The following is a 13026-nucleotide window of genomic DNA, read 5'->3' as shown; positions in this document are numbered from 1 at the left end:
TTTCATGTCACAACAATAGATTGAAAAAAAATGGTTAAAAAAATACACATTTACACTTGATCTGACCACAAACCAAACAAAAATATTGTATTTCTTGCTTCACTGTCAGTAAATGTAACACAAAGGATAGTGGGATATCATTGACCCTGTTTATACTTCTTAAACAAGTTGCCTTTTTGATGATCGGATCACAAGTAGATGAAGAAAACACATTCCCATTTACACCTGGTGGTTTATTATGTCTGTTTTGTCCACTTTCAACCACTTTCCTCTTTTTACTGAAGGGAAGGTCTGTGAGCAGATGTAATTTGAGAAATTGAGAAAACTGAAACCAATACAGAGAGCAGCAGCTTTCATTTCTGCTGTCATAGACACACAACTACACTGCAAAAAATGCTTTTCTTGCTTAGATTTTTTGTCTTGTTTCTAGTCTAAATATCTAAAATTTCTTATATCAAGAAGCATTTTCTAAACAAGCAAAACATATTGTCTTGTTTTGAGAAATAATATGCCAATATTAAGTGAGTTTTTCCTTAAAGCAAGCAAAATAATCTGCCAATGGGGTAAGCAAAATAGTCTTGCTTTTTCTTTTGATGTAAGATTATTTTGCTTACCCCATTGGCAGATTATTTTGCTTGTTTTAAGGAAAAACTCACTTAATATTGGCATATTATTTCTCAAAACAAGACAATATGTTTTGCTTGTCTAGAAAATTCTTCTTGATTTAGGGATTTTTAGATATTTGGACTAGAAACAAGACAAAAAATCTAAGTAAGAAAAGCATTTTTTGCAGTGTACTCCAGGGCTGTGGGATCTGTTTTAGAATTAGTGCTGAATTAGAGCTTTGTTTTGCTTTCAGGCCAAATGTTTAAATTTTGTTTGGCTAGAGTGCTTAAACAATAGTTTGCGAAATGTTTAAGCTTTATATGAATAGATAGCAAGGAGCCAGTCTTAAGTGAATATGCATTTGACTATATGAGCGTCTACTAGAGGTGTGATCCTATACTGGTTTCACGGTTCGGTTCAGTTACGATTGTCATGCCTTCGATTCGGTTCAATTCGATATCTCGGTGCATCACGGTGCATTGACAATGCTTTCTATATACAGTGTTATATTTTAGGGGGGAGGCTATAACAAGCTGTCTATAAACACACAGACACACAGCACCACACTGTCTCTCATTCAAACACATACACAAACATAGACCGCACCAAACAAATAAACAAACACACACACACACACACACACACACACACACACACACACTTTAGCTAAACTAATATTGCGAGAGCTTAAACGGAGCAGTGCTCGTAATGTCAAGCAAAAAAAGAAAAAAGAAAGACAGCTGTGAAACATAACCAACTTTGTCTTTTTGTAGGAAACACACTTTAGATCTTTTTAGGGTAAGAGGTTTTTGAGTTATTGCCGTCTATAACTGAATGTGTGTCAGGAACTGAACTGCGCTCATTTCCGGCGCCCCTCTGGATATAGAGCGCCCTTAGCATTTGCCCAATGACTTCAGTACATAATAACCGGTTATGATTATTACTGAACCGATACCTTATTGTCCACGTATGCATCGCGGTGCACCAAAGAAACACTTAATTTTGACACCCCTAGCGTCTACCCTTTGAAAGCAATCTGATTGAATACATTATCTATGAATGTGATCAAAGAAATGGACAAGCTTAAATGTTTCATTTATATCTGTATTTAGCATTGTGCATTTGTAATCAGATTTACAATCTTCATTAGAGATGCTCCGATCAGGGGTTTTGGAGCAGATCTGGTGATCGGCTGATACAGAGTACTGATTCTGATGTATGTGTTTTACTGTAAGTGTATATTGTATTACTTTTTACTGTTAAATTTGTTACAACTTCCTGCCCATGACTACAGATGTAAATTAGCTTTATAGCTAACTCTGGAACAACATGTCATGTTGTACTTTGTCCATGTGTAAATAAATTAAATAACTAAATAAATCAAATGTGATCGGCCATGTTAGCGAGTACTGATTGAGTCATAAAATGTGATTATCGGCTAATACCGATCTCCAGCTGATCGATCAGAGTATCCCTAGACTTCACTTTAGATTTTAAGTTAAGCCTTTTATTGCAAAACTAACCAATTTCTCCACTGATTTTTTAAACTAATTGGAATAAATAATTTTGGATAGACTCTTTTGTGTTGTCATAACCTAATGTTGCACACAAATTGAATTGTGAATGAATGCAAAATGATTGACGGGCAGCGGAGGGAAGCGCTGACTTGAACATGAATATGACCACTGTAGTTCACATTAAACTATTGAATAGTATCGAAGCCGATAACCAATCCAAATATTAGAGCGATGCAGCTATACTTAAGATCAGATGTTCATATAATAATATAAGGTAACTTTATATTAAGGTGGCCTTTTTACACATTCTATATATTTTTACTAAAGTAATTGCAGTTAATTATGCATAATTACATGTCACTAAACCTAACCCTATAAGTACAAGTAATAAAATAATATTAATTAATAATTACACTGGACAGGGAAATTTTAAAATAAAGTGTGTAATTAATATAATAATAAAATATAAGCCTTTAAAAGTATCATATCAAAGTGCTACACAAATATACTGTACATACAAATATACTTTCATAAATAACTAGACAAAAAAACAAAGATGTGATAATAAATACAAAGAAATATTCAAAATCACATTAAAAATGGCATAAAAGCTGCTTTATTAAGTAAGTTAAAAGGACAGTTTACTCAAAACTGATTGATTTCTTCACTCTTCACTAGTCACAAACTAGTTTGAGATTCTGTCTTCCAATGAACACAAAAAGAGATATTTTGAAAACAAATGCTGGAATCATTGACTACTATGGTATTTGTTTTTCCTATTATGCAAGTCAGTGGTTACCGGTTTCTAACATTTTTCAAATTGACCCTTCGCTAAGCCACACCCAAAAACCGCCACCCACCAATCATGGCATAGCAACCTAATCTGGATCTGTCAAGCTTTCGAGTGAGGGAAACAGGCCAAAGCATTGTGCAAATGGATTGTGCAAATCTGATACCTGGTATCCTAAAAGTTTAGACATGGTAGTGGAATTTTTTTGCTTTTTAAAACCTAAAACCCAAGGGGAGAAATGCCAGTGTGGATCAAGCTCTGTGAGGGGCACTGATGGAGCAGAGTTAAATTGGTTTTGTTTCGATATTCCTGACACATTCAGTGATAAACGGCAATAACTCGCACACCTCTTACCCTAAACAGATCTAAACTGCGTTTCCTACAAAAATACAAAGCAGGTTCTGTTTCTCAGCTGTCTTTTTCTTTATTTCGCTCAATGGTAAAAGCACTGCTCTGTTTAAGCCCTCGCCGTAGTAGTCATACTAATAACAATTATATTTCCATCTGTTTTAAGGTATGAATATTTGAAAATGCATGTCAACAGAACAAAACGGAGATGTGATCACAAACTGAGCACTTGCGATCAATATACTTTACCAGTGTCTGTTGTTTTTCAGTCATTTATAACCCTCGTGTCCATGTCAGAGCTACAGGAACAATTCACTGATGTTTTTTAGAGATTTAGTCATTGTTGGCGATGTTGTAGCAGGTTAGTGTCTGCTTTTATATTCGGTGTCGGATTAATATTTGCTGGTAGGGAAAATCTTTTTGTTCACTTCTGCTATTTATACTTTGATTTGCATTTCAGTTTATTTATTTATTTTTTCCACTTATCTGCAAATTAGAATAGAAACTGTATAAAGAGCACACAAACATACTGACAGTTATAGGTGCTGTACACTGTTTTCGGTCAATAATGCTAATATTTGGCACAAATCTATCAATTTCCCCTTTCTGGCTGCTCTTTCTATTAATGAATTTTGTAAAAGAACTGTCCATGCGTGTTTGCTCTTCGGTTAGTAACTCCAAATTTCATTGCACAACAATTAATCTATCAGGCTTTTTAGCTAAAAAAAAAAAAAAGAGATAAACTAGTTATTTATTTTTAATTAGTTATTATTAGATCATTTGTAAATGTCACCTCTCCTGCTCTGCATGAACTAAGCTGTTGAATGGTTAGCTAGGCTGACCTAGCTTCAATTTTGATTATATTATTCTCTAATCGGTTGCCTACTATATGTATTGAATATACCCCTGTAATGCATACTGCACTCCTTTTTTGTCTGGCTTTCTCAGATATCTCACCTGTTCGCCAAAAATCACTAATTTTATGCCTGGGAATGGCTGACACCGGCGCATACACATTGTAATAGACGTGCCAGGCATGAAAGCTTGACAGGCGTAGCAACAGTAACTAAGGAGGGTGGTTCTTAGCGAAGGGTCAATTATCTTCTTTTTTATTCAACACTGTTTATTCAAAACCCATTAGTCAACTTTATCAAATGTTATGAGTGTAGTTAACTCAAAATTGACTGAAAGTTAATTCTACTCATTTGAAAAGAGTTTTGAACTCAGTGTTGAAGGTAATGAGTTAATTAACTACCTCATTACTCCAACTTAAATGGAGTAAGTTTGCAGTACTCATATCGATTACTTTTTTAACTCAACTAGTTTGTCGCAATCGGATTCCTCAAACAGTTTGAGTTGCCTTAATTTAATAGGTTGGTCCCACTTTATATTAAGTGTCCTTAACTACTATGTACTTGCATCAAAAAATAAATACAATGTACTTACTGTGTTTATAATGTATTTGAGAACACTTGTGGTGCTTTTGAGTTGGGATAGAGGATGGGTTAAGGACAGGTTTGGTGGTATGGGTAGGTTTAAGGGGGGGTTAAGGTGTAAGGGATGGTATTTACAAATGTAATTACAAAAGTTAATTACAGATGTAATTACATACAAGTATTTAATCAAACATAAGTACACAGTAAAACATGTATTTACACAATAAGTACATTGTAACAAACTATTAATTCCTGTGTAAGTACATATTAGTTAAGGCCACTTAATATAAAGTGGGACCAACAGGTTTTACAGTACTCGGTTGATTTGAGTTCTCTTCATTTAATGGGTATTACTGTGCTCAAATTGCTTTGTTTACTCAAATGGATTAAGTTCAGAATACTCATTAGGAACAGTTTTTTAACTTAAATGATTTTTTTTGCAATCGTTTTCCTCAAATGGTTTGAGTTACTTTAACTTATTGGGTTTTACAGTTAACAGAAAGGGGAAACATAAAAATGTCAGTATTTTATTTATTTAATTTATTTTAAAAATAGGCAGCAGTAAGACACATCTAGGCTGCCTTCCAAAATGAGTCAGATAAAGTCTTAGCATACAGAATGGCACAATTTGGATGTGCTTTGTTGTCAACAAAGGAAGCGTTATAGCTTTTAAGCATTGCTCTGGTCATCTTGTTTGACACTTGTTGCCAAATATTGTGTGGTTTAGGCCTGCCAGATATGCAGTGTTTTATTTCACTAAAAGAAATCTGTGAAAAATCTGTGTTTTGAAATCTTAAAATCTGTGTTTTGTTGTCCCCCAGACACATAATGAGTTTGTGCTGACTCACGTGATCGTCCCAAAGCAGTCTGCCGGTCCTGATTACTGTGACATGGAGAATGTGGAAGAGCTGTTCAGTTACCAGGATCATCATAACCTACTGACCCTAGGCTGGATCCATGTGGGTGTCTATTTTTGTAGCTCTTACATATTGTCTTCTATTATAATTAAAGCTCTGCAGTTTTTTTTTTCACATTCTTTGCAGGTGAAAAGCTAGCTCGTGATTCTTTTTCAGACCCTCACAAAATCTATGAAAAAGCATATAGAAAGCATTACAGCTTTACAGAGAATTTGAATGGCAGTACGTCATGAGTCTTTCTGGCCAATTTTATTATATTTCAAATAGTAATCATTTAGTTAAGGTAGTAATATTTTAGGTTAGGGGAGATTTTTCTGTTTTAAAAATACTAATAACTGTTTTAATAATAAAAAAAAAAGGATGCATTCAATTGGTTCAAAGGGGACACAAATGACATTTAAAAGTTTGCAGTTTTTTTTAATTAGTTTTTTGCTGAACTGATAATAATTTGAAAGTAAAGCATATCAAAGAGAGTACTGTAGGATCATGTTAAAGAATAGTGCTGAGGCTGAAAATTCCAAAATAATAGTTAAATCCAGAAATATTTGGACATCGACACAATTTTAACATTTTTGGCTCTATACACCAACACAATGGGTTTGAAACTAAACTAATAAGATGTGCTTTAAACGCAGACTGTCAGCTTTAATTTAATTGTATTTACATCCAAATCAGGTGAACGCTGTGGGAATTACAACATTTTGCATTTGTGCCTCCCACTTGTAAAGGGACCAAAAGTAATTGGACAAAATAATAATCATAAATCAAACTTTCACTTTTTAATACTTGATTGCAAATCCTTGACGGTCAATTATGGCCTGAGGTCTGAAACACATAGACATCACCAGACAATGGGTTTCATTCCTGGTGGTGCTTTGCCAGGCATCTACAACAACTGTGTTCAGTTTGTGCTTGTTCTTGGAGCATTTTCCCTTCAAATTTGTCTTGAGCAAGTGAAATCCATGCTTGATTGGATTCAGATTGGGTGATTGACTTGGCCATATCCCTGCATCAACATTCCACTTCTTTCCCTTCAAAAACTCTTTGGTTGCTTTTGCAGTATGCTTTGGGTCACTCTTATTTATGTTGTCAAGGCGACTTCAGCGACTTTTAATGATGGAGGAGAGACTTGTGCAATACCATATGTAAACAACAAAATAGTTATACAAAAAGTCAACATATAAGTCTTGAGGTTCGTTGTCATTTTCTTTCATTACAAATACTGTAAGTCATAATCATTACACATGATCTTTAATCCAATGATTTTTATTAAAAAAGACCCTCTCAGACCCTCAAGACCCTTTTTATTACTTTCTTTCTTACATTTATGAACAGAAAAGTTTTTTTTTTGAATATAGACTTTTTATAATAAAAAAAATAACCAAATAAACTCCTATTTTTCATCTTGCACGGATCTGTTTGGACAACACTGGAATACTTCTTTTCCGGGTGGCAGGTCACATAAGGTCTAGTCGCAGGAGTTGAATTATTTCTACGGATCCGCAGCTCAATACGGATCCGAATTTTCTGCATACGAAGATGATTGGAACTTAACGCAGCTCCCGAGCTACTCTCCATTGGAAATGAATGACTTCCAGTCTGTCGTTTGTCGTGTGCAGTGGAAAGGAGACTTCAGCGTCCTCCACTCCACCAGCTTCATCTTCTGGTCCAAATGTCCTAAAAAGAAAGATTTTGCAGGACTTTGCTTACAACCCAGAAAAAAGAAAGAAAGAAGTAATAATTGCCTTGATTTCACTTCTAATCTTCAGTTTAGAAGTTCATTTTTTTAGTCACACTTTATTTGACATAGTACTTTTAAATAAATGGTGCAAAGCATGCTCATTGAAGAGATTCTATCTTGGTCTCAGTTTAACAGTTTTTTAAACACTTTAAGCTCTTGTTACTTTATTTTTGTTATTATCTGCAATATTTAAAGTAAATCAATATTACTTCAAAAAAGTAAAAAAAAAAATCAGGCTCAGGATTTTTTTTCTTACTTTAAACCCTCTTTTTGGGTCTTTTTGTGTTGCTAAGCTCACTGGTGTGTTGTTTCTTTGTAAGAATGTTCCAAACAGTTGTTTTGGCCATGCATAATGTTTCTGCTACAGTATCTCTCTGATGGGTTTGTTTTGTTTTTTCAGCCAAATTATGGCTTGCTTGACTGATAAAGACAACTCATTGGATCTCAACTTGAGAGTTGACTGTAAAAGATTCCAAATGTAAATAGCACACTTGAAATGAACTCTGGACATTTTATCTACTCATTGTAATTCGAATATTGAGGGAATAACTCACACCTGGCCATGGAACAGCCTAAACGCCATTTGTCCAATTACTTTTGGACCCTTAACAAGTGAGAGGCAGATATGCAAACTGTTGTAATTCCTACATCGTTCACCTGATTTGGATGTAAACACCCCCAAATCAAAGCTGACAGTCTGCAGTTAAAGCACATCTTGTTTATTTTATTATGTTTTATTTATTATTATCAGGTCGATTATGTTGGTGTATAGATCCAGAAATGTTAGAATTGTCTTGATGTCCAAATATTTATGGACCTAACTGTATATATGAAAACCAATCCTTAGTTGTAATATTTCAACTCTGTGTAATCAAATAAATTACGAACACTTTAAAAATGGTACTGACCTATATAAAGTACATAGTTGTATAAGGGGAAGACTATGTGCTGAAAACTGATTGTGCTACTCAATTGTATTCATTTTTATTTGCATAATCAAATAATTGATGGACATAATGTAAGTGTAAGGAACACCATGAGAACTCTGTGCAACTCTGCTTTTATTTTCAGTCTCCAACCATCTGCTGTTTATTTCACTTGGTGAATTATTGCTGAACTATTACTGTTTGAGAATAAGGGTGTTCATTTGAATCTATGTTTGTTTGGCTTGCAGACTCACCCAACGCAGACGGCCTTCCTCTCCAGCGTGGATCTACATACACACAGCTCTTATCAGCTTATGCTACCTGAGGCCATCGCTATTGTTTGCGCACCTAAACACAATGAGTATGACACTCACTCCCACGCCCCCCATTATGTTCACACAACCTCGAGGCTTTTTTTCTGTCCACAGCCTATTAAGCTCGACAGCAAATCAATGCAGATGAATGTACAATAGATGTTTAAGTGTTTAAAAAATGAATACATTAAAATATCCATGAGTCATTTAGGTACACTTGTTATATAAAGAAGATTTGAAATTGAATGACTGTGGAGAAACTACACCAAGGCCAGATTGCACATGGAACATTCTACCAGAAACATACATTTTTACTTTTGAAAAATGAAACAGGGTCTGACTTAAGCTTGTCGTCTTCAAAAAATATATACAAAAACAAGCCTAAAATCATACAATTCAATGATAGCATGCATCCTTGATAACTGTCAGCTTCTTCTGCGTCAAATGATGTCATTTTCAAGTCATAGCCTTAAATGTTTATTGGCTGCATTTTATGTTCAATTTAATGCAAATGTGATAGGACCGATAGAAACATGGAGACAATGGTAAATTAATTTGTATTATACATCTGTAGTATTTATTTGTAGAATTTATTTATAATTTCATGTTTTTAATAGTTCAGATGAATGATGACAACTTAAACTTGCTATTTCTAAAGTCTTTTTTTTTCTAAAAAAAAGAACAGTTTTTAGGTTCAATTGGTTTAACTGGGCTGAGGACAAAGACAATGGGCCCTATCAAACACCCGGCGAAAGGCACGACACAATTGTTGTTTGCTAGTTTTAGCTTGGTGCAAGAGTCGTTTTGACGTTTTGCGCCATGCTGTTTAAATAGCAAATGCATTTGCACTCATATGTGCGCCCATAGGCGTTCTGGTCTAAAAAGGGAGGCGTGTTGAGGTGTATTGCTGGCGTGTTGCTATTTTGAGGAACTATAATAAATTTTTCAATAGACCAGAACAAAGCCGGTCTATTTTCCAGCGCAGAGCATGTTAGTTCTGCACCTCGCTTGCACACTGCTTATTACACACAAGATGTAGAGGAATACGCAAATATCTTTACATAAGAAGAAGAATTAAAATATTAAGGATATATATAGTATATAATAAGAATATATATAGAATATAAATATAAAGGATTAAAATATTACAAAACATATTATTTTCTAGCTTACATAAATTCTTTATCTCGGGAGGCTTTTTGAGTTCATTCATAACAATTTGCTTTTGTATAATGTTATTATTATAAGCAGTATTATTATATGCATATTTATATTTGTTTTATTAAAAACAAGCTTAGACCATATGGGGCACAGCATGTGTATTTGGATATAACTCAGTTTTTTGACCACACTTCTTTATTATTCATTTAATCGTTTGCTGGAAATTAGAACTGAATTTAGAAATAGTTTTGAAACAAATCTTTGCGCTTAATAAACAAAATTAATTATCTATAGGCTAATTGATTTCTGTGACTACAATAAGTTTTCCTATCCACGAGAGCGAAAGTGAAAGTTAATAATTTATCTTTCATTCTCACACTGTAGATGCTCTGTTTAACTGTTTTCTTGCTAGTGAAATGCTCGGTTTTTCCACTTACACTTACTTTACGTCATGTAAATAGCAATTGCACCATGGCACGACACAACTGGCTCTTAAAGGGAATGGGAGATGAGACTCAGATTGGTTTACTCTCAAACCACATCTATAACTCATTAAGAAAATAAACTCAACCATTTTAGACCATGCGCCACAGAGCAAAGCGGATTTTTCCATCCTTATATTAGCAAAAGTGGATTCTGACACGCCCTGAATGCGTTTGTGCCCTGCGCTTTGCACTTTGCGCATGGACTGTCAAATTAGAGCCCAATGACTGGGTTTGTACATTTGTAAAGTGTTTTAATGAAGACAAATAATATGAGATCCAAATGAATGACATATACATTTATCAGTCCAATTTTAGAAACTTTAGGGATGAAATACTTTTTATTCATTGTATTTATGTTTTTATTTTAGGCACAGATAATGCGCGTTTTTGGTAGAATGTCCCATATATATACAGGGTATCCGCGGGGTCTTAAATAGTCTTAATGTCTTAAATTTCAAAAACATAATTTTACGCCTTAAAAATATTGTGTTTTAGGTCTTAAATAATTTTATGTAAAGCAACCCAATTGGACCAACACCAAATCACTAACATTCCTTCTTACTAAAAACCAACTCTGTTTATATTTCTATTTATGAACATATGGTTTAAATATCTTTCTTGCAAAATTAGTTTTTAATGTTCTTTTAATATGTTTTAATCTGGCCGTGGTGTAGTATTCCTTATGTTAATACAATATGAAATAGTACAAAAATGATTAATTATTACTAAAACAGCTGTAATTCATATTATTACTACTTGCTCAATACTTTTGTTATTGAAAAGCTCAATCTTGATTTTTACAATGAGCAAAGTTAAAAAACAAATCAAGGTATCCATCTTTTTCATTTATTTATTTTTTAAATATTTCACACTGATTGTTCATGGTTTTACTGAAATTACTCTCATAATCATCATGAGGTGTAGGAAAAGGAGGATACAAACAAATTAATCGCTGCCTCATCAGATCATTTCTGTCATTTTAGAACTGACTTTTTTCCGTGTGGGGTAGCAGCAGCTCTATAATAATTGAGGCCTTTTGGGAAATGAGCATCGGCATACATTTATTGTAGAGTGGAATCTGGGTCAAGGCAGACTCACTTACACACTTGCTTTTCTTCGACTTATTACCTTCTTTATTAGGGGTCGCCACAGCAGAATGTCCCACCACATACTTCGCTGATTATTTTATACAGCGGATGCCTTTCCTTACAGTAGATATATACCTAATGGGAACCTACCAGAAGTTTAGGTTCCAAACAACATGACTGTTTTTAATCAGACAGCTCAATTTTTGTTTGTCCCGATTTGGGAAAAAAAAAAAAGATGTTTCATTCCATATGTTGCCTAATCAGTGGTAGACAGACATGATTACTGGTAAAAACAGCTCATGTTTATGATACTTTAACAAGAAGGACCGTCTTTCGGCTGAGACATTAAACCAAGGTCCTGAATCTCTGTGGTCATTAGGTGTAACCCCAGTGTCCTGGCCAAATTTTCTCAATCTGCCCTAAACGATTATGGCCTCCAGTCTTCCCCATCCACTGAATTGGCTCTATCACTGTATATCTAGTCCACCAATAGCTGGTGTGTGGTGAGCGCACTGGCGCCATTGTTCTGTGGCTGCCGTCACATCATCCAGGTGGATGCTGCACACTGGTGGTGGTGTGGAAAGACCCCTCCTTATGAATGTGAAGTGCTATGGGTGTATTACCATACATGAAAAATGCGCTATATACACATTACATTATATAACATAACATAGCATAACATAACTTTATTTAAAATTAATCATGTTTCAACTAAATCTTTTTAGCGCTATTTTAAGGTTTAACATAATATTTATTTTTTGTATTTATCATAAGTTGAGATGACAAAATTGTTTTTTGATTCAACTAAAAAATATAAGGCAGTAAGAATTTTTCAAGGCAGCATGTGCACTATCCGGCATCAGACCGGTTCCAGATTTGAAAGCAAAGAATGATGTATAGCTGGAAGCAAAAGCAATTTACTATTGGTATAGCAAAATAAAAACATGAATGAACATTACAAGTTATGTTGACATGGGCAAGAAACATTACAGATAATCGCTGAATTACTGTTTTCAGTCCACCGCAGAATGATATTAATAAAACATCTGCTGAACTGTTACACAAGGCATTACATTTATCTAACACTATTTAAAACTCAGGAAAACATGACATTATTATGTGTATTATTATAACAAATTAACGAGTGTTTTGATGATGAGTGTATGATCCTCCTTTTCATTGCAGATAGTTTTAACCTGATCAAATGTCTACCAATAAATATTGCCATTAGACACATTGGAGCATCTCTAAAAATAACAAAATAATGTAAACATTAAGTATGTGTAATATTGAACATAAATATATATAAAAAAAATTCTAAAACTAATTAAATAAAAAAATATTACTACATGCATTGTTAAGAAACTACTTTCACAAGTCTAAATGTTTAACCCAAACGTTTAAAAAGTGGCAGACCACATTACATGCTGCATTTAAAAAAAAAAAAGTTTATTTTCATAAATGCACAATATCAATAACACTTTGTTCTTGCATTATAATTTGACCAACGTGTGTCATTTTTCTGCTTCAGCACAGGAGTTTTCCGGCTCACCAGTGCTGGAATGGGAGAAGTGGCCGGATGCAGATTGAAAGGTTTTCACCCCCACTCGAAAGACCCTCCTCTGTTCACTGTAAGAATTTTCTGAACCAGCTGTGAATATGGAAATCAGAAGCTATTTATTCCTTTTTATTTAAAA

The 13026-nt window shown here is 34.2% G+C and overlaps 1 protein-coding gene across 7 annotated transcripts in view; it reads left to right on the top strand.

Annotated features, from left to right (window-relative positions):
- The window catches only part of stambpl1 (STAM binding protein-like 1), a 37248-nt gene that overhangs the window by 22967 nt on the left and 1255 nt on the right, over window positions 1-13026 (top strand). For 4 of the 7 annotated variants that reach the window (XM_073918346.1, XM_073918344.1, XM_073918345.1 and 1 more), the window contains exons 8-10: window positions 5519-5656; window positions 8530-8642; window positions 12861-12960. In XM_073918346.1, coding sequence (XP_073774447.1) covers window positions 5519-5656; window positions 8530-8642; window positions 12861-12960 — 351 coding nt within the window. The remainder of the gene's footprint in view (window positions 1-5518; window positions 5657-8529; window positions 8643-12860; window positions 12961-13026) is intronic. The other 3 variants (XM_073918343.1, XM_009306678.4, XM_009306677.4) reach the window with 1 other exon arrangement.

This window comes from Danio rerio, chromosome 12 (genome assembly GCF_049306965.1).
Source record: "Danio rerio strain Tuebingen ecotype United States chromosome 12, GRCz12tu, whole genome shotgun sequence".
NCBI lineage: Eukaryota > Metazoa > Chordata > Actinopteri > Cypriniformes > Danionidae > Danio > Danio rerio.
The sequence above is the reverse complement of the archived record's forward strand: the minus strand, read 5'-3'. Positions and strand labels throughout refer to the sequence as shown.